The sequence below is a fragment of the Choloepus didactylus genome, chromosome 25 (genome assembly GCF_015220235.1).
Source record: "Choloepus didactylus isolate mChoDid1 chromosome 25, mChoDid1.pri, whole genome shotgun sequence".
Classification (NCBI taxonomy): Eukaryota; Metazoa; Chordata; class Mammalia; order Pilosa; family Megalonychidae; genus Choloepus; species Choloepus didactylus.
This window is the reverse complement of record NC_051331.1, coordinates 7,518,265-7,542,784: the sequence shown is the minus strand read 5'-3', so window position 1 is coordinate 7,542,784 and position 24,520 is coordinate 7,518,265. Positions and strand designations below refer to the sequence as shown.

At 58.3% G+C, this 24,520-nt stretch overlaps 1 protein-coding gene across 8 annotated transcripts in view; it reads right to left on the bottom strand.

Annotated features, from left to right (window-relative positions):
* The window catches only part of NFIX (nuclear factor I X), an 84,386-nt gene that overhangs the window by 50,300 nt on the left and 9,566 nt on the right, over window positions 1-24,520 (bottom strand). For 4 of the 8 annotated variants that reach the window (XM_037818244.1, XM_037818249.1, XM_037818248.1 and 1 more), the window contains exons 1-2: window positions 6,986-7,063; window positions 6,099-6,630 (exon numbers count right to left, since the gene is read on the bottom strand). In XM_037818244.1, coding sequence (XP_037674172.1) covers window positions 6,099-6,630; window positions 6,986-7,048 — 595 coding nt within the window. In that variant the 5' untranslated portion in view covers window positions 7,049-7,063. Of the gene's footprint in view, window positions 1-6,098; window positions 6,655-6,985; window positions 7,093-7,722; window positions 7,786-24,520 lie in introns of those variants that run through there. The other 4 variants (XM_037818247.1, XM_037818245.1, XM_037818246.1 and 1 more) reach the window with 4 other exon arrangements.

The window sequence follows — 24,520 nt, the reverse complement described above, 5'->3', positions numbered from 1 at the left end:
AGACGGAGCGGGCAGGAGGGGGCTGACGAGAGGAAAGGGAGAGCAGGCTGGGGGGGCAGCCGCCTCTGTCCCGGGCAGGGGGTGGCGCTCAGAGGTCCCCTCCGCTCGGCCCGGCTGCCACCGGGCACCAGAAGGGGACGGCGAGCAGGACGCCATCCTCGTTGCCCCTTTGGACCCCGTCCTTCCTCGGGGCTCTGCCATGCCAGCGGACGGCTGGGGCAAGCCTGCCTCCCACCCCCACCGCGTCACGACCCCCCCACGTGTCCAGGCCGGGTCTCCCCGCAGGTCACCGCAGGCTCACGCCTGGGCGCTGGAACCCTCCGGAAGTTATCCCAAGGCCTTCGCCTGAACCCTGTTGGGCACGTGTGCGCAGGGCCTGCCTTGCTCCCTGGGGGCTCCCCAAGTGGGGATTTCATGAATGAAGGAAATGCTGGCATCCTTTGGCAGTGCCGGAAAAGTCAACTGAAGCCTCGGGAAGTCCTTCTGCGCATCTGTCCAGCAGCACTTCCTGCTGCAGAATGAATGGCCCTGTCTCCTCAGGGCCGGCAACGGAGCACAGCTGGTCACAGTCAGGTGACGGCCGGTGTGTCACCGGCTCAAGGGCAGATGAGGGTGATTCTCTCTCTGGCTTGGGCTACAGCTTCCCCCTGACCCCATGGAGTGAGCACTTCACCGAGGAGTAACAGGTAGCAGGGGCAGACAGCGCTCAGGACAGAGGGGGCAGGGGCAGGGGGCAAGGGCCTGGGAGAAGGGACCACAGCGGGGGAAGGGTCTGAGTAAGAGATCAAGGGGAGCAATCGGGCCTGGGCACTTCTGAGCACCCCTTTGGGGTCACCCGTCCCCACCACGAAGATACCTGTGGACACCAGTCATCCCCGCACAGCTCTCAGAGGCGGACACCTCGTGTGACACTAACACACCTGGAGGGGCCACAGCGATGGCAGCCTGGGCAGACCACGACTGCACGACCCGGACTCTGCTATCGCCAGGCAACGATTCCTAATAACTCGTGAACAAGGGGCCCTGCATTTTCGTTCTGTACTGCACCCCCAAATTATTCAGCCCTCCTGCAAATTATGCAGCTACCAACGTTGGCTGAGATCCGGCGGCGTTTGGAGTTTCAGCCTCCGACCCCAAACGCTCCGGTCTAAGAGGGACCAGGACCCAGCAGGGGTGACCAACCTGGCGAGGGCTCCGGGGACTGGGTTCGAGGAGGGAGGGGACGGGCGATGTTTGGCCTGCAGAAGTGGCAGCTTCTGGAGTGGACAGGCGCCATGCAAGCCGCCTCCGACACCCGATATCCGAAAGGCTGCCGTGTCCCAGAGAAACCAGCTCAAACCCGGGCAGTTCCTTGAGTCAGAAACAAGACCAATGGGTGAAGGTTCTCGAGGGACAGACGGACGCGGGCTCACCCAACTGCAAGAATAACAGAAGTCGCGGCGGTGGCCTGGTACAAACACACCATCTTTACGTGTTAGTCTCACACCATCCTTTCGGTCAGACATATGGAAGAAATTTGCCACAACCAAAGCCGACCTCTGAGGGACGGTGACATCTCTTCTGGAATGTTCTAAAGGAGACCCTACACAGGGTGGCAAGGCCAATCCAGAGATCTCTCTAATTTTACCAACGGGTTCCCAGGCCCTGCAGCCTTTGCCAGCCCTGGCACCAGGTGGCGCTGCCACATCACAGGGGCAGGATGGGAGCAGCCCTGGGCCTCGAGAAAGCACCCTTAGAGGACCCCCCCACACTGCTCATGTTCAGAACTCAAGCAAAGGACTGCGGGGGACATCGGCAGGGACCGGCCGTGCCTGGGCAGGGCTGGCATGGGGCATACACTGCCTGTCAGCCCGAGGAAGGACAGAGACGGGGAGCCCACCCTCATGCCCGAAAGCTACCGCCCTCTGCGAAGTACCGTGTCCTGAGGCTTTGGAGCCCTCAGACCCAACGGAGGGCCACCGGGCACTTGCAAAAGTTCACACAGCCACATCCTCAGGTGCCAAATCAATCTCTTGCGACAGGTAAGGCCAAGGCTGACCGCCCCTGACCTGGACAGACTGACGGACCCAGGAGGGTGCCGTCTGCAGAGTGCAAACCAGAGGGAAACCCACAGGGCTGAGGACCCAGTGTCCTCAACAACAACAAAAAACTGCCGGAAAAGGAGAAAAGGAGGAGGACGAGAACCAAACGTTATGAGATTTGAGAGACTTATCAGCCCGTTGCAATGCCTGGAGCTTATTTGGATCCCGACTCAGGCAGATTATAAAATAAAAATCAGGCAGTAATTAGCGTTCCAGCATTCTGAGGTTACTAAGGAAAATACTGATGTTGGCTTTTTTTATTATTATTTTTTAGGCTGAGATAATGGTACTGTAGCTACATTTTGCCAGAATCCCAAACTTCAGAAATGTGCACAGAAATATTTACAGATGAAAAGTCACAAGAATGGTGTGGGCAGGGACAGGATGGGATGGATGGATGGATGGATGGATGGATGGATGACAGAGAAAGATAAACAGATAAGTAGATAGGTAGATAGACAGATGAGAGATATGGATGGATGGATGGATGGATGGATGGATGAAGGAATGAAGGAATGAAGGAATGAAGGAAGGGAGGGAGGGAGGGAGGGAGGGATGGAGGAAGGTTGGCCGTACATCGGAAACTGCAGACACTGGCAGTGGGTACATGGGAGTTTATTGTACAGAAGCACAGAGAAGAGGGTGTGGGAAATTGCCTAACGAAACAGTAGACCAGCCGGAGAGATCTGACCCTGAGAAACTTTCAGTCCATTCAATAAGATCTGCTTCTGCTCTGGAATTTCTTCCTTCCCTGGCATCAAAGCTTAGGTCTCTGGGAAGGTCAAAAGGTGTGAGCTCACCTCCGGGCACCTGGGTACCACTTCTAGAGGCTCAGCCACCCTTCCTCGCACAGGCCCGACTTCCGGTCCCGGCCCAGCGTGTCCCCATGCCCGCCTCCTCTGGGACACACTGTCTCATGGAAGGACACCCCCAGAAGATGTATGCGCCCCTCCCCGCCCCAGGGTTCCTTGACTGTACCCGGCCTCTGCCATGCCTCCCAGGAGTGGATGGACACACATCATGCGACATCTTTCCAGCCAGAGTCCACACGCATCCCAGCCGCCACATGGAACCAGGGGTGGCCGTCTGAGCCCATGTTTGGGAAATGCAGCTCCTGGTGGCAGACCCACACCCCTCATGCCCTCTTGACCTCACCCATGTCTTGCAGCCTCACCTGGGGCTCCGCGAGGCTACCTGGAGGTGAGGCCGCACCCCCCACCCCCCCAACCCACCACGGCAGGTTCACCCGATTCACTGCGGCAGTCCAGATTGAAAAGACGCAAAGGCCTTTCTTCCCAGAGTCTGGAACAACTCTTCTCGGGGCCCTCCCCACCCCAGCCCCTGACCCCCAGTGCACACTGGGACAACTGGCTGGCCTGCCGAGAGGACCCAGAGAAGAGGGCACCCTTGACCGACACTGGGTTTGGCGGCCGAGCAAGTGGAGAAGACCTTCTACAGCAGGCTGGGCCAGCTGAGCTGGGTCTCGAGACCACCCACCTACCCTCCTTCACGGAAGAGAGACCAAAGGAGGCCCCACTTGCCGTCTAGGGTACCCCAACTTGCCCCAGTCCTCTTCAACCAGGCCAGCACAAATTCCAGCAAGTCCAGCCGGGAAAATCCTACTTGCACCCAAACTCTCTGGAGTCTGGAGATATGAATTCTAGGAAAAGACACCCTCGGGTCTCGACTCGGCTTTTGCCCCGACGGAGGGGCCCTGGCCACGCAAGCTGGGTGGGGGTGGGAGGCTGTGCTCCCCTCCCGTCACCTGCCCAGTCAGCCCAGCAGCCAGAGAGCGTGGCTGGAAGACTTCTTCTCGGGATGACCCCACACTGGAGCTGGCCAGAGTCTGTCCTAAAATAAACGAGACCAGGGAAATACAAACTCAACTACAAGGACCCATCCAGCTAGGAGGCAGGGTAAGAGGAAACCAGCTTAGGGAGGACAGGAGAGGTTCCCATGGCGGAGGGGCTTGGGCCCCTCACTCTGAAGCCAGTAGGGTCCCCTTTTGGAGGAACTACCCGTGGGAGCCACTGGCAAAGTCCCTGTGGTGGCTTGCGGCTTTCCCCAGTCCACCTCCAACACACCCTCCTAGCTCCGACTTGGACAGAAAACCCGGGGATGCCTTTTTTTCTGGTGGCTTAAGTCTCTTTTCCAGAAAGAAAAAGAATGACACAAAAAAAAACCCCTTCAAGCTCAAGTGGGTGAGCGGTACTGGCAGGTGGCTTGTCTGTGTGAAGGCTCGTGAAGTTCACAGAGAATCCGCTACAGGCCTAGAAAGAACCACGGAGGCGGGGTCTGGGGGACAGGGGGTGTCCACTGCCTCTAGGCGGCTACGAAATTCAGAGAGAAGGCACAAGAAGACAGACCACAGTGTGGCCTTGACCCTTGACCCTTCCCCCCCAGAGCTCCCGAGCACAGCAAGTATACCCACTAATCCCCCCACCATGACCAATGACCGATGCGCGGCTGAAAGCCCCCTTCACCCCAAGTTTTATTTCTGGATTCAGCCGAACCATGCCCACTCCTCTCAGCTTCCCCAAGCAGGCCAGGGGAGATCACAGCGGTTCTGAATCTCTTTTCCTTTTTTTTTGTGAATGAACAGGAAGGAAAACACACACGCACACACACCCGCACTTGCAGGAAAGAACATTTGCAAGAGTTGAAATTAAGCCACGTTCTCTCACCTTCGGATAAAGAGAGAAAGAAGGGAGATGAGAGGGAAGAAGAAAAGAAAACTGGAAAGGAAAGGAAAACACGTGCGCGCACACACACACACACACACACACACACACACACACACACACGAAAGGCTCGGTAGCCCTCTCATTACAACTTGGTTAGGCATAATGTAAACACATTTCTGTCTTCCTTAATCATAGAGTGCGCCCGTTTAGGTTTCAAAGGCGGCAGTAAATTGGGCGTAGCTGAGTGGAGGCTAAAAATTAACCAGCCATCTCTGTTTCAATTTGTAAGAAAACAAAAGCAGAAAGAAATTATAGAAAGGGAAAGGGCGAAGAAAGAAGCAGCAGCAAAAAAAAACAAAACAACACAGGAAAAAGGAACAGAAGGGAGGAAGAGAACTGAGGGGTCCCAACCCAAAAGGTGGGGCGACAGTAGAAGAGCAAAGAGGAAAACTGGGGGAAGAAATTACTTGCGGCATAAAAGAACTAGGGACTCTTGCAAAATTGCATGTGTGTGTGTGTGTTTCTTGCACCGGAAGGCCGCTCTCTGCACTGACTGGGCCGCGAGCCGCGTCCCTGCCACCCGTCTTGCCCTGGGGTCTCCCCACTTGGAGCTACCACAAGTCAAAGGAAGAGTTCAAGAAACCCCTTGCTTTTTGTCACTCTCTCTGTCTCTGAAAGCAAATTACCTTCGGGCTCTCTGACAGCCAAATCCCGGCCAAATTGCATCGCTTCCTTGTCGTCTCAGGGCTGGGAGGGGGACCCCAAACTGCCCATCCGCTTTCTCTCCCCTCTTCTATTCACTCACTCTCAGCTCCATGGCTTTTTCGCACCCCTTTTCTGCCGAACTGCCACCTACCCCATTCGCACCAAAACAGCTTCACACCGGGAGCAGGAGGCAAAACTGAAGGAGAGCCGGCACCTGCTCCCCCCACCCCGATATTTCTCCAGATTCATTTGAACCAACAGCAATGACTGCTTTTTTTCTCTTTTTGTGCACCTCAACTGATTCTGGGGCACCCTGGTTCCATCCCAAGAACCCCCTGGCATCTTTCGGGTCGGAGGAGCTCTCCAAAGATGGAGGTGCACCAAACCCGTAAGCTGGCCAAGGCAGAGGAAGAAACCAGGGGGTGCAGGACAAGAGAAGGAGGGGAAAAAGAGGGGGGGAGCGTCGCACATCAAGCAGCCTTCCCCCTCCCCGCAGAAGCCCGACCGCACCCTCTGCTAGGCCCGAAATCAGGGACTCTGACACCCAGAAGGAACTGCCCGGCCGCTGGAAGCAAACCGGGAGGGGAGGCGCAAACCACAAACCGCCACCGCGCGGAGAGGAACCTACCGGGCGTGTGTACAAAGTAAGCCAGATAAAGGTCCAGTTCTTTGATCGTGACGCCAATGTGATGCGGCTGGACGCACAGGCCGGGGTTCGAGCACTGGGGCGACTTGTAGAGCCTCTCCCCGTCAGTACTTTCCAATGGGATGCCTTTGAACAGGATGACCATCACCAGGTCCAGGCGCCACACCTTGTCGGCCTGGCGCAGGCAGTCGATGCGCCGGATCTTGCCCTTCTGGTCGGGGTTGGAGAGCACGCAGCAGGGCGGCTTCTTGCCCGTGATGGTCAGCACGAAGTCCTCGCGGAACTCGGGCCGGATGTCCTTGCGCAGCTTGGCCAGCAGCCGCGACGCCCACTTCTGCTTGATCTCGGCCTTCTCGCCCAGCAGCTCGTCCTTCACCGCGCGCTCTTCGTCCTTGGACATCCGCTTCTCGTGCTTCTTGAAGTACTTGCGCTTCCGCGCCTGCAGGTTGAACCAGGTGTAGGAGAAGGCGCGGACGTGAGGCAGCAGCGCCTCGATGAACGGGTGGAACTCATCCTGCAGGCGACAAGCCGGGAGCATGCGGGGCGAGGGAGGCGGGGAGGCGGGGAGCGCGGGGCGAGGGGGGAAAGAGAGAAGGAGAGGAGACGCGTTAACGGGGGGGCGCGCAAGGAAAGATCGCCGTCTCTTCCTCCTCCCCCCCCAACCCCACCCCGCCAAAAAAAAAATTAAATAAATGAAATTATCTCCCCTTCCGATTGTTCTACAAAAGTGTGGTCACCGCCAGCTCGGCCCGGCCACTTGCTCCCATCGCAGCCACCGCAGCCAGACAGAGGGACCCAGAGCTGTGCACACACCTCTTCCCTCCCTCCCTCTTGCACACACACACAGCCACGCACGCACGCGCGCGCACAGAGAACACTGCTGTCCACACACACACGCTGCCGGTAACCCCGCCACGCTCTGTCGGGCCCATGACAGCTCCATGCTCGCGCCGCAGCCTGGGACGCGGGTCCGCCGGCCCCGGCCCCTGTCGCCGTCGCGCGGCCGGCCCCGCACGAACCCGCAGGCTCCGCGCGCCCTCCCCGGTCCGGGACAGCGGGCGGGCTGGGCCGCCACCCCTCCCCACCTCCCGACCATCCCCACCCGCCCCCCACCCCCCGAAAGCGAGGAGATGACATCCGCGAGAGGAGCCGGATTTGGCTCCCCCCCCAACACCCCCTGCCCCAGGCGGTTTTCATTTTCTTTCCTCCTCCGCCTCCTGATCCAATTGGAACATCCACCCCAGAATTTTTCCATCCGATCTAAAGCCTCAATATGTGATTTTCGGCATTGTTGTCGACAGGGATAACGGATGTTAGTCGCAGTCAAAGAAACAAAACGCTTCTTGTTAGTTCAAATAATAAGGAGGGGGGGTTGTCTTGGCCACGTGAGGGTTAAAAGCTCCGAGGGTCCACTCGCGGGCCCCTTCCCCAGCTTCCCACGGACCCCTTCACCCTCTCTCCAGGCAGGTGACAGAGGGCTGGGCTGGGGGCTGATTCTTTTTTTTCTCTTTTTTTTTTCCTTTTTGGCTTGTTGGCTTGTTTGAAGTTTAAATAAGAATGGATTTCTGTTTACCAAAATAAAACTGGAAAAAGATTAAATAATTACCATTGATCTGAAGCACCCGGCAAAGCCCAACGCCCGATTCTGAGATTCTGGACTCAACAGAGTTGAGAGTTGGGGGCGGGTGGGGGGAGGGGGAGGAGGAGGAGCAGGAGAGGAAGGTAAATGTTTTAAAGGGGGTTATTGGTGGTCTGGGGAAGAAGGGCTGGGCTTGGGTGGATTCACAAACCCTTCCCCTTCCTCTCCCCCCCACGCTCCATTACACAGAAGGGGGAAATTAATATATCCATCCATCTATTTATCTATATATATATATCTTTTTTTTTTTTTGGGAAAAAACAGAGAGCAAACAGAGAGAGGAGTGAACCAATTGCCACCACACACGCCAGGTAAACAAAAGCCAGCAAAAAAAAAAAAAAAAAAACATTTTTTTCAATTTCTCCCCCTGTGCATCCTCTTGCAGTTAAAAAAAAAAATGTAAAATTAAAAAATCAAAACCAACCTCCCACGATCCCTCCCCACACACACACCCTATGCCCCCTCCCCGTGCAAAAACAAAAACAAAAACCAGGAGGGGAAAAAGCAGCAGCTGAAGGAAAAGGCTTTCGGCTTTGGCAGCGGCACAGGGGTGTAAACTTCTCGCTGCCTCCCTCTGCCTGTTTGGAGGAAAAGGGGGAGCTTGCTTGCTCGCAGATTCCCGGGGAAGAGGGCGAGTTCTGACCGGCTGCAGACCGTCGCTGGCAGAGGCGTGCAAGAGAGAGAGTGTGAGAGAGAGGGAGAGAGAGACAGAGAGAGAGAGAGGGGAAGCAAGGGAGGGAGGGAGAGGAAGAGAGAGAGAGGAAGGACGTGGTGTGTGCATGTGTGTCCATGTGTGTGCACGCGTGTGTGTGCATTTGCGTGTGTGTGTGTGCTGGTTGGGTTTTCTTTTTTTTTTTTTGCTTCTTTTCTCTCTCTCAAACTCCCTCTCTCTCCCCTTTCATGCTCAATCCCCATCCAATTGCTTGTGCCAAAGCCAGTAAAAAAAAGGGGGGAGGAAGAGAGAGAGGAAGGGAGAGGGAGAGAGAGAGGGAGGGGGAGAAGGATCCACCTATTTGGCAAAGAGACATCCATGGGCAGCCAATGGCTGCATCCAAGGGGAGGAGGGAGCAGGCGAGCCGGGAGGGTGGGGAGAGCCCCCGGCGGTTGGAGACCAAAAACAATTTGCCCAATCGACAAGTTCACGTCTAATGAACAAGCAAAGTCCAGCAGTTATGAATTTTTCATTCCAGGCTCCCACTCTGGTCCATTTGGCAGCGGCCACCCTGCAAATTTGGTGGGGGGAGGGGGGAGGGGTAAATGAAGGAAAACGTGAATTTTTTTTTTTTTTTTTTGCCCGAAAGATAAATAAATAAAAGAGCGACTCGGGGCGGGCGGGCTTGCGCGCCCCAGAAGGCCTTGGAGAAAGCAGCTGCGCCTTCTCTCCGTGTTTTGGTTTCGGTCTTTCTCCCAGGCCCCCGCACGCTCCCTTTTTCTGGTTCTATTTTTCTCTCTCTATTTTTTATAGAGCCCACAGGGGCGAATGGAAGTTTTCCTGGCGGTCCGCGCACGCGAGCCTGCGGTGCTATGAATAGAAAGCCGGGAGAAGAAAGAGCGGGCGCAAAAGTGTCCATGCAAGCGGCACTTCCAGGGCAGGGGACACCTCGCGCGCCCGGAGGCGGCCGGCCCCTTCGAGTCCCTCCCCAACGCCCCCCCACACACACACACCCAATCAGGCGAGCTCCCCCCACCAGCTCTCCCCCCCCAACCCACCCCCGGGCCCACACCCAGCCACGCACGCTCCATCAGCGGTGATGCCAACGCGAGGCGGCTCGCTCGCGGAACTGCGACAGTTGTATTAAAATAGCCGCCTGTCACAGCGCGCCCTGCGCCGCCGAGCGCTCCACGCAGCCCCGGACGCGGCCGCCGGCCCCGGGGGTGGGGGTAGGGGGCACGAGGCGGCCGCAAAACTGGACACTCCTTACCCCCCACCCCGGTAGGCTGACTCCACGTGACCCCTGGCTAGTCCCCCCCCCCCAAAAAAAAAATCAATTCAGAGGAAGAACCCCAACCGTCTTCCAACTGCACCGTGCAAGGTGGCTGGGAAGGCATAATAAGCCAGCCAGCTAACCACGCAGGAAGGAAAGGGCTCTGGCAGGGAAAGGGGATGGAGCTTGGGGAAACTGAGTCACGGGAAGCCCCCATCCACCCCACCCAGTATAGGGGCCCCCTATACTCCCGTCAACCTGGACAGCCAAGTGGACCCTGAAAATGGGAAAAGGTGCTACCCCCCACCTGGACCCCAAGCCCACGTCCCCTAAATGGCAGGTCTGAGGCTGGCTGGAAGCTGACCCAGAGGGGTCTTGTCGGAGGGGACAGGCAGGGCTCTCCGGGCTCAATAAATGATGTCACGATAATAACCAGCCTCGGTCCAAGGAGCCTAAGATGTTGGCTTCGCCACCCGAGATCCCCAGTCCTGCCTCTCCAGCCAAGGCAGCTATCTTACCTTCCAGTCAAGATAAGCCCATAAATGCATAAGGGGTATGGGTTGTTGGTTTTGGGGGGCTTTTTTTTTGTTTGTTTTTTGGAGTAATGAAAATGTTCCAAAACTGACTGTGGTGAAGAATGCACAACTACGTGATGATACCGTGAACCATTTGCTGTACACTTTGGATGGATTGTATGGTATGTGAATATATCTCCATAAAGCGGCCCAAAAATTAAAAAAAAAAAAAAAAGACAAACCCCCAAAAATCTACAGGTGAGTTTATATTTGGCCTTTGGGTATTTTTCTAGAATCTCGATTTATATTAAATATTAGACGCTGAGTGGAAAATGGCACACTGGCCTCCTGGAAAATTCTGGCGTGTCTCCCATCTCTTAAACATTAGACCAGGAGCAGGGTGACTCTGAATAATCCGGCCGTCCACCTGGGTGCGGGGAGTGGGGAGGGACGACAGCCCCGCAGATGGGATGGAGGGGGACGAGTGGATGTCAGGGAAGCAGGAGAAGGCCCGGATTGACTTCTGGAGGGAGAGGTCAAAAGGTCGAGCAGAGTGGGCCAAGGGATCGGGGGTCAGGAGCAAGCAGGTGGCAAGGAAGGGGGCTCCCTGGAGCTTTGGGGACCCCCCAGAGCACCCCACGTGACCCCTTCCCACATACTGGACAGGGGGAGCCACAGGCCCTTTCCATGGGGAGAACGGGAAGGGCGAACAATTGCCCATTGTCCTCCAGCAGCTGCCATAACCTGGAAGGTGAGCAGGCGACTCCCAGGTACCAGGCAGCCAGGTAGCACTCTCCCTTCTCCCTGTCCCCGCAGAGGGGCCGGCTGGGGGTGAGGGCGGGGAGGTGTGTCTCTCTCCCTCTCTCTGTCTCGGTGTCTCTGACACTCTCCCTCCTGTGAGCACACACCTTGGAGAGCTGCTCAGTTTCCATCAGAGACGCTTCCGGCTCCCTCTGCCCCCGTGGCCCCCTCCACCTGCATTCCACTGGTGGCGGCCTGGACACGCCCTCGGGAGCCCCAGACAAAAGGGGACTGTCCCCCTTTTGTTAAGACGGGAGTCGAGGCCGCCCCAGCCTCCTACCCTGCTCCCTTCCCTCCCTGCACCGAAGGACCAGAGCCAAGGTGCAGGGAAAAAAAACAAAAAACAAAAAACCCTCAGCCGTTCCGGGCTCCCCAGCTCCAACACATCAGCAAGTGCTAGGATTCGGGGGGCTGGAGCGAGCCAGGCCACGGAAGAGGCGGAAAATGGGGAGTGAGAGAAAAAAGCAGCCGAGGGGAAAGAACGCCAGGGATGCTGAAAAGAGTGAGCAAAAAAAAAAAAAAAGAAAATTTAAGTAAGATGAGAGGGAGCAAAAAAAAAAGGGTGGGGGGGATAGGGAAAAAGATAGTTCCCACCATTTCAAAGAAAATTCTAGAAGCCAGAAAATCCGCAAGGGCGTTTGGTTTGTGGAAAGGAATTTGTGTGTCTTTGTAAGAGCAAGGCCTTTCTCTTTTATTGTCGAGTATGGAGAATTTTTTTTCATAAAAACAGCAACAGTTTTCACTGGATTATTTTTAAAATACTCAGGCTGGTTTCGGCCATTGGTGAGAGAAATGTGCCCCTAAAGAAAAAGAGGGAGCAGGAAAGAGGGAGAGAAAGGGGGAGAAAAAAAGGCAGACAGGAGTAAGACAAACTCTGGAGTGAGAGCAGGGCTGGGCCCAAAAATGAAGAGAGAGAGAGAAGGACAAGATGCCTTTCCCTCAAAGGGAACACAGAGCAGAGAGGAAAAAAGAAGCAAATATAAAAGACAAAAAAGGGCTCAAGGGCAAGGGCCAAAAAAAAAAAAAAATTCTTAAACCTAGCTAAGAAAACCAACTGCTTCTGCTCAGAGAAACTAAAATACCTTCATTTCCCAAACTCCATAAAGTGGTCTTTTTATTTAACAAAGGCCTTATGGGTTATTTGGAGCCAAATAAGAAAATACATAAGCACCTCAGTCACCTACATAATATTAAAAATTCTTCAAGAAAACAAAATTCATCTCCCAGCTTGAGACAGGTTTCCTGACTCTCTCGTATCTCCATAAATGCCCATAAAGAAACACCTAGAAATACGAGAAACTTGCAAGCTGGGGCCTCTGTTAGGAAGTCTCTTTAGGTTTAAAAAAAAAAAAAAAATTCCCATTTTCCCAGCTCCTGCTCTTCTGGCAAGCCTGGATTTATCCATCCAAATCCCGGCCACGTAGCTCCGTGTCACTGATGAGAGTAACTAGACACGGTCAGTGCAAATAAGTGACAAAACTTATACCGAAATCATCAGGTATTTCCGTGTCCATTTGATCCACTTTGCTCTGGTGTCTCTGCAGACTGGATGGATGGAAAGAGGAGACAAGAGATTTCAAAGGCCCCAACAAATGAGAATCCCGGTTCCTGTCCCGATTCCTGGGATTTGCATGATTCAGCGCGGCCTCTGCAGCAGCGGAGGGGGGCCGAGATGGCTTCGTGCAAGGCCGCGGAGAGCGAGAGCCTGCGGTTGGGGACCCGCGGCCCACCGGCAACGGGGTGGCTGGCTGGGGCCTTCCCTCTCCGGGGGCGCGCAGGGGCTCGGCTGCCCGGGAGGCAGGGCAGGGCCGCGGGGAAGGCGTCCTCGGCGCCGAAGCACCGGCGGATTTGGACAAAGCGGGTTCGGGGCTGGCGCTCGGGCCTCGGGGAAGGCCGGCGCCGCGCGCTCCCTGCCGGCGGCCCCGGGCGCGGGTGGCATGGGTTCGCCCTGCAGCCCCTGGGGGCCGGGGCTCTGCCGCTCTCCGGGAAGGTGCACCCCCCTTTCTGCCGTCCCTTTCTCCTGCTGCCTGCAGAGCAGGAGCGGGAGTGCTGGCCTGGGACCCGGCCAAGCAGGCGGCCTCGTTCTGGCTCCAAACGCCACCAGGCGCGTTGCCCCTCACCCTCCTGGCACGCAGCAGAGCAGGGGAAGAAATCGGGGTATATTTGGAGAGGCGACCCTGTCTGTTCTCTCCAGTGCTGCCAGAGAGTGTTCACTTTTGCCTCATTCTCTAGAGGAAACAGGACACAAAAACCCTACTCTTGGGTTTCGGGTTGAGCTCGAAACTTCCTCGTGTCTCCAAATGCAAGTAGGAGCTGGGAAGGCCGGAGCCCTCTCCTCTGGCTGGTGGGCGGAACGGCAGGGCAGGGGCAGTGTGGGGAGCCTGGAAAGCATCAGTCCACGGTGGCCAAGGCCCAGGAGGAGGCAAAAACAAAACAAAACAAAACCCTGCAGGCCAGCTACACAACTTTCTCTAGGGAAGAACCGAAAATATGGCGAAAAAGGGAGGCCCGGAGAGAGCCCCACGTTTGGCTGAAGGCTGCACCCAGCTGCCCAGCTCCCCAGGGCAATGTCTGAAGGGCAAGAGCAGCCCAGAGCAAACAGCAAAATGGTTAAAAATCGCTGCAGGCATCACCGGGAGCAAGGCCCAGGCCCCACAGAAAGCTCGGGCGTCCTCAGGGAGAAGGGCACCCCCCTTCCCTCCACCGCAGCTCCCAGCAAACAGCCGGGCCTCCTGCGCGTGGTGGCACATCCCAAGGGAGGCTGCCCGCCCGGCCCCTCTGGGGGAGCCCCACGAGGCTTGGTGGCCACATCGCCTGCTTTGGCAGCTCAGGGAGGGAAGTGGGGGGACAGTGGAGGGGGGTGCTTCTCCGAGCCAGGGTGCCCACCCAACCCAGCCCGCGCTCCCAGGCACCCTCGGCCTGGAGGGAGCCGCTTCCCTGCAGGACAACAAGCTCTGGGAATTTTCACCACTCCAGGGATGGGGAGGTGGGGGAGCTAGGCAGACCCTGCCCAGGCAGGCAGCCTCCCCCGAAATGCACAATTTGGGGAGTCATTGTTTTTTGATTATATTTATTGTTGGGATCCCTGCCAAAGAAACCCGAGAATGCCCAGTGCCCGGGGAGCCCCCGCGGAGGCTGGCATGGGGGCGCATGAGCCTGGGCCCGGGCCCCCTCCTCGGCCGGCCCGCGCGGCTCCGCTCCTCCCCGGCTGCCTTCCTTTCTCGCCCTCTCTCCCCCTCTGCGTCCTCCATCTCCAACACACAAACTGTTTGCCCGGGAAGTCCCCCTCCATGACCCGATTCAACGCACACAAGAGAAAACTGTGGGCGACAGACCCAACGTCCTAACGAACTTGAGTTAATTAATGCTAAGGAAGAAAAGAGGCGCCCTCACGCTGTTGAATCACGGTTCACTAGCCCTTTCAGTTCGCTGTGGGTGGAGGAAAAAAAGGAGAGGCTTTTTGGTTCAAATATTTTTGGGGGGCGAACCGAAAACAAAAACACACCGCAGAAGGGCCCTGGAGGGAGAAGCAGCGGGGTACCTGCCTGGAAGGGGCAGCGGCGGAAGGAGGGAGCTGGGCGAGGGTGGCCGGGGCAAGACGGAGAGGAAAAGAGCGGCTCCTCCATCGAGCCGACTGCGGGCCTGTTCAAATATAAATCACTCCGAAGACTATACTGTCAAACTGCAAGATATATATATATACATACACACACACACACACACACATATACATCTCTCCAAAAAGCCCCAAGCCGACAACCTGATTTAAGCAGAGTCGGGGAAATGTTTGAAGGGTGCAGAAAACCAAAGTCTGGATGGGAAGCATACAGAAAATTTAAGAATGCAGGAAAAAAGAAGAAGTGGTAAATGGGGGTGGGAGGCGGGCAAACAGCTGCACTTTTGCTTTCCAGATGTTGACAGCAAAATGCAACTTGGCAAGTCACCTCCTCTACCACTTCTTTGCCTTTGGTCCTGAGATGTTCCAGTGGTTCATGTAGAACCTCGTCTGCTGGGGTCTCCAAACCTCTGCACACGTGGACAGGCCTGAAAGACTCGGTGACCCCCGGGCCTGAAAGCTTTTTGGTGGGCCCACTAATTTTCCGAGCCTTCCCTCCACTGCTGGGGGCAGAGGAGTGGAGAGACCTGAGAGAGGGCCAGAGCACCTTTTAATTTAAATTAGTATTATTGTTTTGTAATGCGGCCTTTTCTTTACCTCTGAGGCTGGGCTACAGGGAGTGTCACTTGATTTTGGTTTGGTTGGGGGCTTTTTTTAAAATAAACTCTTTAACTGCAGTATGGCGGGGATAAAGAGAGCCTCTTGACACGTTTTCACCCAGTGAGCATGCCCACGTGACCCCGTCCGGGATCAGAAACCGAGCGTTTCCAGCCCCGCGGCACAGGCCCGGGGTTTTGCAGCTCTGGGGTGCGCGTGGTTGCTGTGCCTTTTAAATAGCTGCTGCCCACACCGGCGGCATCCAGCACGAACCCCTAGGCTTGGACATGTGTTACCAGAGAGAGCATGCCGTTCCTGCATCCGTGTGACTGCAAAGCACGGGGTGGCAAGTTGTCCCCCCTGGAACTGGGCAGTGGGCTCAGCAGCCTGGCGAACCCAGAGCAGAAAGCCAAACAGAGGGAATCAAGGAGGCTCCCCGAGGGCCTGCATGGTGGGCAAGCCAAGGGAACCCCCTAAAGGCAGAATCAGCACCCGTTCCCGCCCAGAGGAGTCCTGCAGGGAGGTGAACGGAAGGCGGCAGAGATGGCCCTGGGGGTGGTGGCCTGGGGTCCCCGGGGTGGGGCCGCCACGGGAAGGGAAGGCCGGGCCCTGCCTCCCCCTTGCCTGGCTCCCGCCCCGGCTGGCTCCCCCCCTCACTTTCACTCGCACTAAATTTACTTTATAATTTTAAAATTAAATTTAAAAAAAAAAGCAGGAAAGAGAAAAACACTGAAGGCAAAATACCTCCCACAGTATCTCTCCAAAGGGAGGGGTGGAAGGAAAAAAAAAAAAAAGTTTCTGCTTATGTAAAAAGACCGAGGCGAGGGCTCGCCCCAAAAAGTCTGAAGCACCGAATAACGAGGAAAATAAGAGGAACGCGTTTAATGAAAAACACCTGAAGCAAATAAAGGACTCGCTCCCTTTGCAAAGCCGCTGGCGTCCGTGGGCTCGAGCCCCTACCCCCTTTTCTCCTCCCGCCCCGATTTTTCCTTTCCTTTCTTACAGGGAACTGAATCTTCCCCAAGCCTCGGGGAAGCCAAGCTCCTTTTCCCTCCAAGCACCCCACCTGGGGGAAGCCGCCCCAGAGCCCGGACCCAAGGAAGGGCCCCTTCCCCAATTCCGACATCTCCTGCTTTCCCTCCCCAAATCTGGACTTCGGGCCCGTCCCCAGGCTCAGCCCCGACGGGCAGCTCTCTCCCCTCCCAAAGGGCAGGGGGCTGCCAGAAACGGGTGTCTTTCCATGGTGCACGTGAGGCTGGGGAGAAAACCGTTCAGTTTCATTTAAAATATGACAAGGGATCTGAGCCCTCTGAGCAGACTATCTGCAGAAATGCTAGCTTACTTGATTCTTGCTGTTTTTTAAGGGGCGGAGGTGCAGCCTGGACAGAGAGGCTTTGCTTCCCCCACGCTCCACATCCCGGCTCTCCCTCCTCGCCCACCGCCTGGGAAACGCCGCCCGGCTGGCACGGGGTTACCCAGTGCCCGGCTGCTTTCTTCCTTTCTTTTCTGTTTTTAAATCGCTGAGGTGCAAACCAGGGTGGGTCACGGCCCAGGAGAGGGGTGGGAGGAAGAGGCAAGGGGAAAAAAGGAGAGCGAGGCTCAGACTCGGGGAGCAGAGCGCCGGCCGCAAGTGGCCCGGCTGGTGCCAGTTTGGGGATTTGTGGATCAGACCGCAGCGGAGGGAAAGACGGGTGAGAAGAGAAAAAAAAAAAAAGCCCGCATCCAAAAACCAACCCGCCCTGCCGAAAAAGAAGCCTGTTTTCCCCCTGAAAAAAGACAACGCGGAGTGGTGAGAAGAGGGAAGAGGAGTTATTTCTCACTCTTTAATTATTCCGATGGTTAGCATTATTTAAAAAGAGAAAGGAAAAAAAAAAAACCCACACACATTAGCCAATGATATATTCTAGAATACCCTCAACAAAGCTGGTATTTTTCTCTGATTACAGACTTCGCCGTGGCAGACCCGGGCTCCGACGATAGAGGCAGCGCGCAAAAATCGCGCTCCTAAATGAGACGCTATTTTATTAAAACCCCCCTAATTCCTGGCATTTCTAAAACGCCTTTTTCAGCACCGGGGATCCCAGATGCCCCGGGCCCGGTTCTGCCAGGGAACCCGCAAGCGCCAGCTCGGTTCGGGGCAGGGAAGGCTTGCCAACTCTGCGGAGCTTTCACGGGCTGGATGTTTCTCTCTCCTTTTAAAAAAAAAAAAAAAAAAAAAAAAACAGCCTGATTCCACCATGTAGCCTTGGTCTCACGCATTTAAAAAAATTTTAAAGGAAAAAAAAAAAAGTAAAACTCCTTTAAATAAAAAAAAAAAATTTAAGAGGGAGAATAGATCACCCAAACAATCAGCAAAAAGGAGAAAAGGAGATATCAATATGGCTGGGTGGGGGCTGGGGGGTTGCTGCTGGGTTCAGGGTGCAACGCCTCGGGGTCACCTCGCCCGGAACAGCCGGAGCCGCTGAGTCATCTGCACGTGGAAAAGGGAAAGGACTTCACACCATGAAAGCTCATTCAAGTAACATGGATGATGAGAAGTCGGGTTTATGACCTGCTTTAGAGGGATCCAATGCGCCTGGGCGCTTTCTCTGAACGCCTGGGGAGGGAGGGGGGTTTCAGCTGCACCCCAACTTCCTCCCCCGACAGGTTAGCTCGGGCTAGCTCGGGCGCACACCTTTTTTCCCCCACTTTTCCATCCTTGCCCCCCCTGGCCTGCCCGGGAGGTGCTGCAAGGCTGCCGGTAGCAATGGGTGGGGAGGTCTCAGCGCCCCAAATTCAGTACCTCTGGCCCAGGGAGGAAAGGTGTTGATGAGAAGGGATGGAGAGATGGGGGCGTGGGGGTGGTTTTAGAAGTTTCTTAGAGGCTTCGCAACTCCCCGGCCTGAAGGCAGGGGAGAGGAAAAGGGAAAGCGCATTCTCTGCCACTTAGTCACATTTCTTCCCCGTGCTCGGGGGACGCCAAACACCCCCGACGCCAGCCAACCCTCGAAACAAACAAAATTTCCCCTGGTACGTTTCCCAGCCCCCACCCTAAAAGAAGAGGCGGCCAGGGAGTAGATAAGGGAGGCTCCGGGGCCTCGGGGTCCCGGAGGCGACGACGCGCCCGATGCGGCGGGGCAAAGGGGCCCTCTCCGGACTGACGCCCCAAAGTCGCCCTTGGATTCTCGGGCAGTTACACCCCAAAGAACCCCCCGCAGTCAAATAATAACAGGAACCACCGACGTCGGCGCCGTTTCCCAAGCCCTCGCGCGCGCATCATCCTCCCTGGATCGGTGTCAGGACGCGCGGGCGCGGAGGGGGGTAAACTGAGGCACGGGCGGCCCCGACCCCACCCCGTGCGCCCGGGCACCGAACCACACTCGAGGTGAAAACGCCGTTATCTGAGTCCCTTCTGGCGGCAGCCTTGGATCCCGCAAACAGAAAACGAACCAGGCCGACCCTCGACGCCAGCACCGGGTGACTTTTTTTTTTTGGGGAGGGGGTGTCCCTGGAAGGGGTAAGGCTGCGCCTGCGCAGTCCGGGGCCCGCCGGACGCCAACAGGACGCCCCCTGTTATGGCCAGAGGGCCTACGGCAGCCGGGAGGGATCATTCTCGGGCCTCCCACGGCGCTAACGGTCGAAGGCCTCGCCCATCGCCGCCGCCCCTTCATACACCCGCTACGGGTTTCCCCTCACCTGCCCGCGGGGGCGGCGGCCGGCTCTCCCGGCTTAACGCCCAAGAGGTTCCTTCCCGGCGACCCGGCCGCGCGCGTCGGGCCCTTCCGACATCCGGGACCTCGACGCACGTCTTCCCGCCTTTCCGCCGCCGCGCACGCGCACGCCGGGCTCTACACTCGGCCCGCTCGTGACCCGCGCCCCCCACCCAGCGCCCCCGGGCCGGAAGTGTCCGCGCCGTCGAGGGCTGTGCTGTCTCTTCCAACCCCGCGGTGCACGTGACGGCGACTGTCGGACCCGCAGGCTCTGCGGCACAGAAACACGCGATCTCCCCTGCCTGGACCATGGGAGGCCCCCAGACGACCCCACACTCACCCGCGTCTCTCCCAGACGTGAACCGGTGAGCGCAGATGCGGGAAAATGCCACGCGCGCCGAGGAAACCCGACGGCCCGCCGCGCTGAGAGCCCGTGGACGGCGAGGGGCACACCCTGAGGCTAGCACAAGGGCATGGGCGTCCTGCAACGTGGGAGCACGAGCGGACTGGGGGGCGACCCGGATACTCCCCACCGGGAACCCAGAGAAGGCTCGGAGGACCGTCTAACTTTCTTCATCCGGGTGGGGCTTCGAAGCACAAATGTTGGGGAACAGTGGCGCCGTCGGGGGGAAGTGGTTCATCCTCTCCCGCCCACTCTCCCTCCTCGATGCTCCTCTGGGATTTTAAGAAATCTCCCACCCGTCCAAAAAAACCAGCCGCGCGCACTCGCTCCCGAGGTGTCCCCGATGAGCGCAGGGGAGCGCTCCTGGGCGTACCTGGGGGTAAGCCCCGGAAGGTCGGGGCCGCAGCCAGAGCGGCCCAGCAGGACTCAGGGGCAAGTGGAAGTTTCGCCCGAGGAGATGGGGAGGGGGGCATTAAATGGCCTCTTTGTGAAGAGGCATTGCGGGCCGTCACTCAGGATTAATTTAAGCAGCAACAGCAAACACGCACCAAAAAGCAGCGTCTCTCCGCCAACACCCACCCCCGCGATTGTGTTTCGGGGAGCGCAGCGCGATTTGTCGGCGCGGCCAGGCCCTTCGGCTGAAGGAGGGGGTCCCCGGCCTTTGAGAACGTGGGGCGTCCGCGGCGGGAAGGGGGAGGGTTGCACCCGCCTCGCCCCACGTCCCTGCCTGGCGCAATGGGTTTTGCAGATTTGGGATCGAGCCGAGTGGGGGTGGTAAAATCCAAGTCCAAGTGGGGAAGGGGGGCGGTTCTTACGTATAAAATATGTATATATAAAGGTACAGATTTCAAACATAAATATAGCACATGCAGGGGCGCTACTGGGCAGCAGTTTTGGGGCACCTCACCTGCGCCCCCAAGCACATTTGGGGAGGCGGGCGTTCTCAGAGAAATGGGAAAGGGCGGGAATTAGGCCTCCGCTTCCGAGCCCCCTCCCCCAACAGCCCGAAAGCAGCAATGGAACCAGCTGCCCCGGGTGCCCTGGCAGGTGTGCGGCTCACGTGAAGCGCACGCGTGTGCAGGCTCGGGATGTGCGGCTACGCGTGGGCCCGGAGCCACGTGCGTGGGCATCAGCGGCTCCCTCAGGCTCACCAGCCGCCTCGGGCGCTGGAGGCCGGGAGCGGGCACGAACCTACCTGAGCTAGCTGCAGCCGAGCAGTACGTGTGCTCGGGCCCCCGCCCGTGTGCGAGCAGGGGAGTGCCTGCGTGTGCCCGGGACCCCCATCTGGCGCCGGGCAGGGGCGTGTGTATGCGCGTGCGTGCGGCCAGCAGTCCTGTTGGAGTGTTAGGCCCGCCGGCCGCTTCTGGGTGTGTGTTGCCCGGGATCCCAGTTACGGAAGGCGCATGCTTAGCGTACGGAGACCCTGTCGGGGTGCCACAACGGAGCGTTCTTCTGACCGTGCGCGCGCCCTGCTGAGCTGTCAGACCTGGACGCCCTCGCGCCGGGGTCCCCCGTCGGGTCCCCGACGCAGGAGCGTGCGCACGGACATGCGCGCGCCCTAGGGGTGGCCACGTGCGCCCTGGCCGCCGTCGGGGCCCCGCAGAGCCCGGATCTGGCCGCGAGCGGCCAGGGGGCAGGGCCGGCCGCCCGGCGGGGCTTCGGCGGGATGTCGTTGGAGCCTTGTTGGTTTTGGCCAAGGCAGCTCCAATGGGGGAAGCCCCGGGGAGCGGGCGGGGGTGGAACAAAGAAGGGGAAAGCAGGGGAAGGCAAGCGAGAAGCAGAGGAGGCGGAGGAGGAAGCACCCTGGAACGCCGAGGGCCTCGGGGAAGTGGGGGTGCGGGCCGCCCTGAGGCGCAGGGGCCTGGCCTGGGCCCAGAGGTTCCTGGAGGCCCAGGAGCCCACGGCGGCCACTCTGCCCGTATGGGTGGGAGAGCAGGAGATCTGAAGCCCAAGTACTTCCCTTCTCTGCCTTCTGGGACCCCGACCCCAGGCGAGTGCTGCTACCCATGAAATCCCACGGGAACGCAGCTGTCCACCTGGGGCTACATGGAAACCCCCATCACGCATCAGTGTATGGCCACGGGGCTGTGACGCGTGCCACAGAAGGCCCAAGACCTTCAAACGTTGTACCGCCACCCAGAGTTGCCCCTATGAATAGCCCTGACTGTACCCTGGGTTTTAAGTGTCAGCCTGCACCCCACTTGGAGCCAGGTAGCATTTGGGGTACAGAAAGCCTGGAGACTCAAGTTTCCCTGGCAGAGCAGACAGAAGCCAGCGGGCTCCTCCGCCTCTTTCTTTGCTTTGGAACCTCAGTTTTGCCCACCTGGGGAATGGGGAGGGAAATCCCAACGAGAGGGAGAGGTGGCGGAGTGGGGCACCGCCGGGACGGGTTGCCAAAGCAGGAAACCTGCTTCCATCTTGCCTGCCCCTGTGGGCCTGGCAGATAAACCCTGCTGCCCCACTTCTGGCCCCGTGACCTTGGACACAGCAGTTAACCTTGTGGCCTTCCTCTCCTGGTCTGTAAAACAGGTTACTCACACCTGCCCCGGGTGGGGAGGGTTACAGGAGGTCACGTTCGCCGCCCGCCCACCACCCGGCGTAATTGCTGGGGAGCTGGGAGCTGTTATTTTTATTGTGAGGAGTCAACGGCTGTGACAAGCTGTGACGCTCGGTGTGATCGCGTGAGGCTGGCTGTGTGTGCGACTGTGCCGCTGTGTGTGTGTGTGTGTGTGTGTGTGTGTGTGAGTGTACGCGTGTGACAGGTTGTGTGTGAGACTGTGCGTGGACGACAGATTGTGCCGGTGTGCGGCTGTGCCTGTGACAGGCTGTCACCGTGGCAGACTGCGGGTGGCGGGGTGTTGCGGGCAACGACTGTGAGAAGAGATGGGGCGGTGAGTGGGGCTGTGTCCCCAGGGACCTTCCGATGAGGTCAGGCTGATGCTGAGATGGTGGGGACTGGGGGTGGGGAGGTCAATCCCGTGTCCCCTTGGGCCTTCGATTTTTCAACGGATTCAGGTCTGGCCCGAATGACTTGCAAACCTCCAGGTCACGGTTCCTGGGCCCCTACAATGGGGACGCCCCTTTGCTCGCTATGTCAGCTCAAGTGTCACCCCCAAGCTTCTTGCCCGGGCTTGGGGGACCCCAGGGCAAGTAGGAGTCCAGGCCTGGCCGGCTTTCGGTAAGGGCCGCACACCCCGAGCCTGTTCCCCACACTCTCCCTGAGCGCCAAGCCTAGACGGGGCTTGATGGAGACATGGAAAAAGAGAAAAGGGGGTTTGGAGAAAGATGGAGGGGGGCAGCCAGAGAGAAATGGAAGGAAAATGAAGAAGAGAGGCCAGCACGAGCTGCTTGGGGCTGAGCATTGCGGTTGGGGTGGACACAGGCTTACGGGGTCAGAACTGCAGAAATCCCAGCCAGCCGACACCTCCTGGGTACCGCTTGGAAGGCAGGCCCCGAGCCCCGGCGCCACTTGGGGACATACTCCCCTCGTCAACCCCAAAAGAGGGATAAGAAAATCAAGCCTCAGATGCAAGGCAGCCAGGCCACGACTCCAACCCAGACACTTAACAGCACGAGATTCCACTTTTTACACCACTCGGGCCCGCAGCGTCCCTCCATGTTTGGGGAAACTGAGGCTAAGAGAAGGGACAACCCTGCCCAAGCCACCCCTCGGCCCCGGGGACAGCTGGGTTATCCAGGATGTCGAAGCACCTGGTCCCACGCCTTGCCCGGCACGGTGACACCTCACCAGCCGGAAAACTCCCGAGAGAACCCCGTGGACCTCAGCGTGCGTGCACCCCATCACCAGTTGGGGTCCCCTGCTGTTGTGTGGATGGCTCTGGCATACAGGCCCCAGCCTGATGTGTGTGTCCATCCCTCTGTCGGAGTGGATCCGTCTGCCTGCTCTGTATGTCTGTTTGGGGGCAGCCCCTGCACGGGGCTGGGGGGTGGTTGGGAATGGGGGAGCATCGTCGCCGCACCCCGCCACCCCCACCCCCGAAAGTGTGTCTTTGATACTTGCAGCTCGGCAGCGAAAAACAAGTTTCCACAGGGCCGCCTTGGGCTGCGGCCAGGCCGTCCTCAAATAACATTTGAAGTTACTTAGCAAACTTTGTTTAGCGCCGAGAGAGAAGCGCGGGCAGGCAGGTTGGGGGGGGTGGGCAGTAAACCGGTTCCTCCGAAGTCCCTCGCCCTCTAGGGGCACAAGTGCCCAGTGTGAGGCCCAGTTCCCCACCCCAGCTGCGCCCCCCCAGCAACGGGGAGCAGGAATCTTGGGGTGCTGGGGGGTGGGGAGAGGGGCTTGGGGGAGAAGGGGGCATGGCACCCCATGGAGGAAAGCTTGCTTCCTTCCACTACGGGCCCTGGGCTTGGCCAGAGATGTCCACCCTGAGCTCCTGGTGGCCAGAGGCCAACACTGGGCCCGGAGAAAGGAGGTGGGGTGTCAGAAACGGGGGGACCCTGCTTTCGCTGCAGCCCGGCTCTGCCAACCTTGAGGTTAAACAAAGACAGGATGCACGATCTGGCTGTTGAGCGCTGCACCCGCCCCTCCCGCCCACCCCCCACATATACACGGGTCTCCTAGTGAACACTTTGGTGCCCACATGCCCAGCCCCCCCAAACCCTCTCATCTGCAGGGTCCGATCTCCAGCCCCGCAAACCCCCACCTCCAGACACCAGAGAAGGCCGGAGAGCCCAGGATGGTGGTTTGGGAAGCGAGGCTGGCACTTAGGGGAGGGGATGAAGAAGAAGCCAAAAATGGTGAGCCATTACAGGCGAGCGGGCGGGAAGATGGGAGCCAGGAGGGCATCCTCGCCCAGTTCCAGGCTGCAGAGGGGCAGCCCGAGATGGGGGAACGAGGTCCCGGGGTGGCATGAGGCAGGCTGGGGGGCAGGGAGGTGCCCGGCGCTCCCCCCACCCCCCAACCCCACCCCCCTTCTTCAAAATGGAGACTGGCAGCAACAGCCGCTCGGCTCTGCCCGGGCACGGGGTGGGGGTGGCGGGCCGGCAGGGCGCCAAACCAAATGCCACCAGGCCGGGCACGGTGGCTGCCAGCCTCTGCAGCCAAGCCCCCCGGCCCAAAACCCTCACGCCCGGAGAGCTTTGGAGGAGGTGGGCAGGGGGATTCAGGGGTAGAGAAAGAGTCGGGGGCCCAGTGGGTCAACACCATCAGGGGATGCCAGGTTCCCCCCAAGCCACGGGCAGGTCCCCAAAAGCCGCCA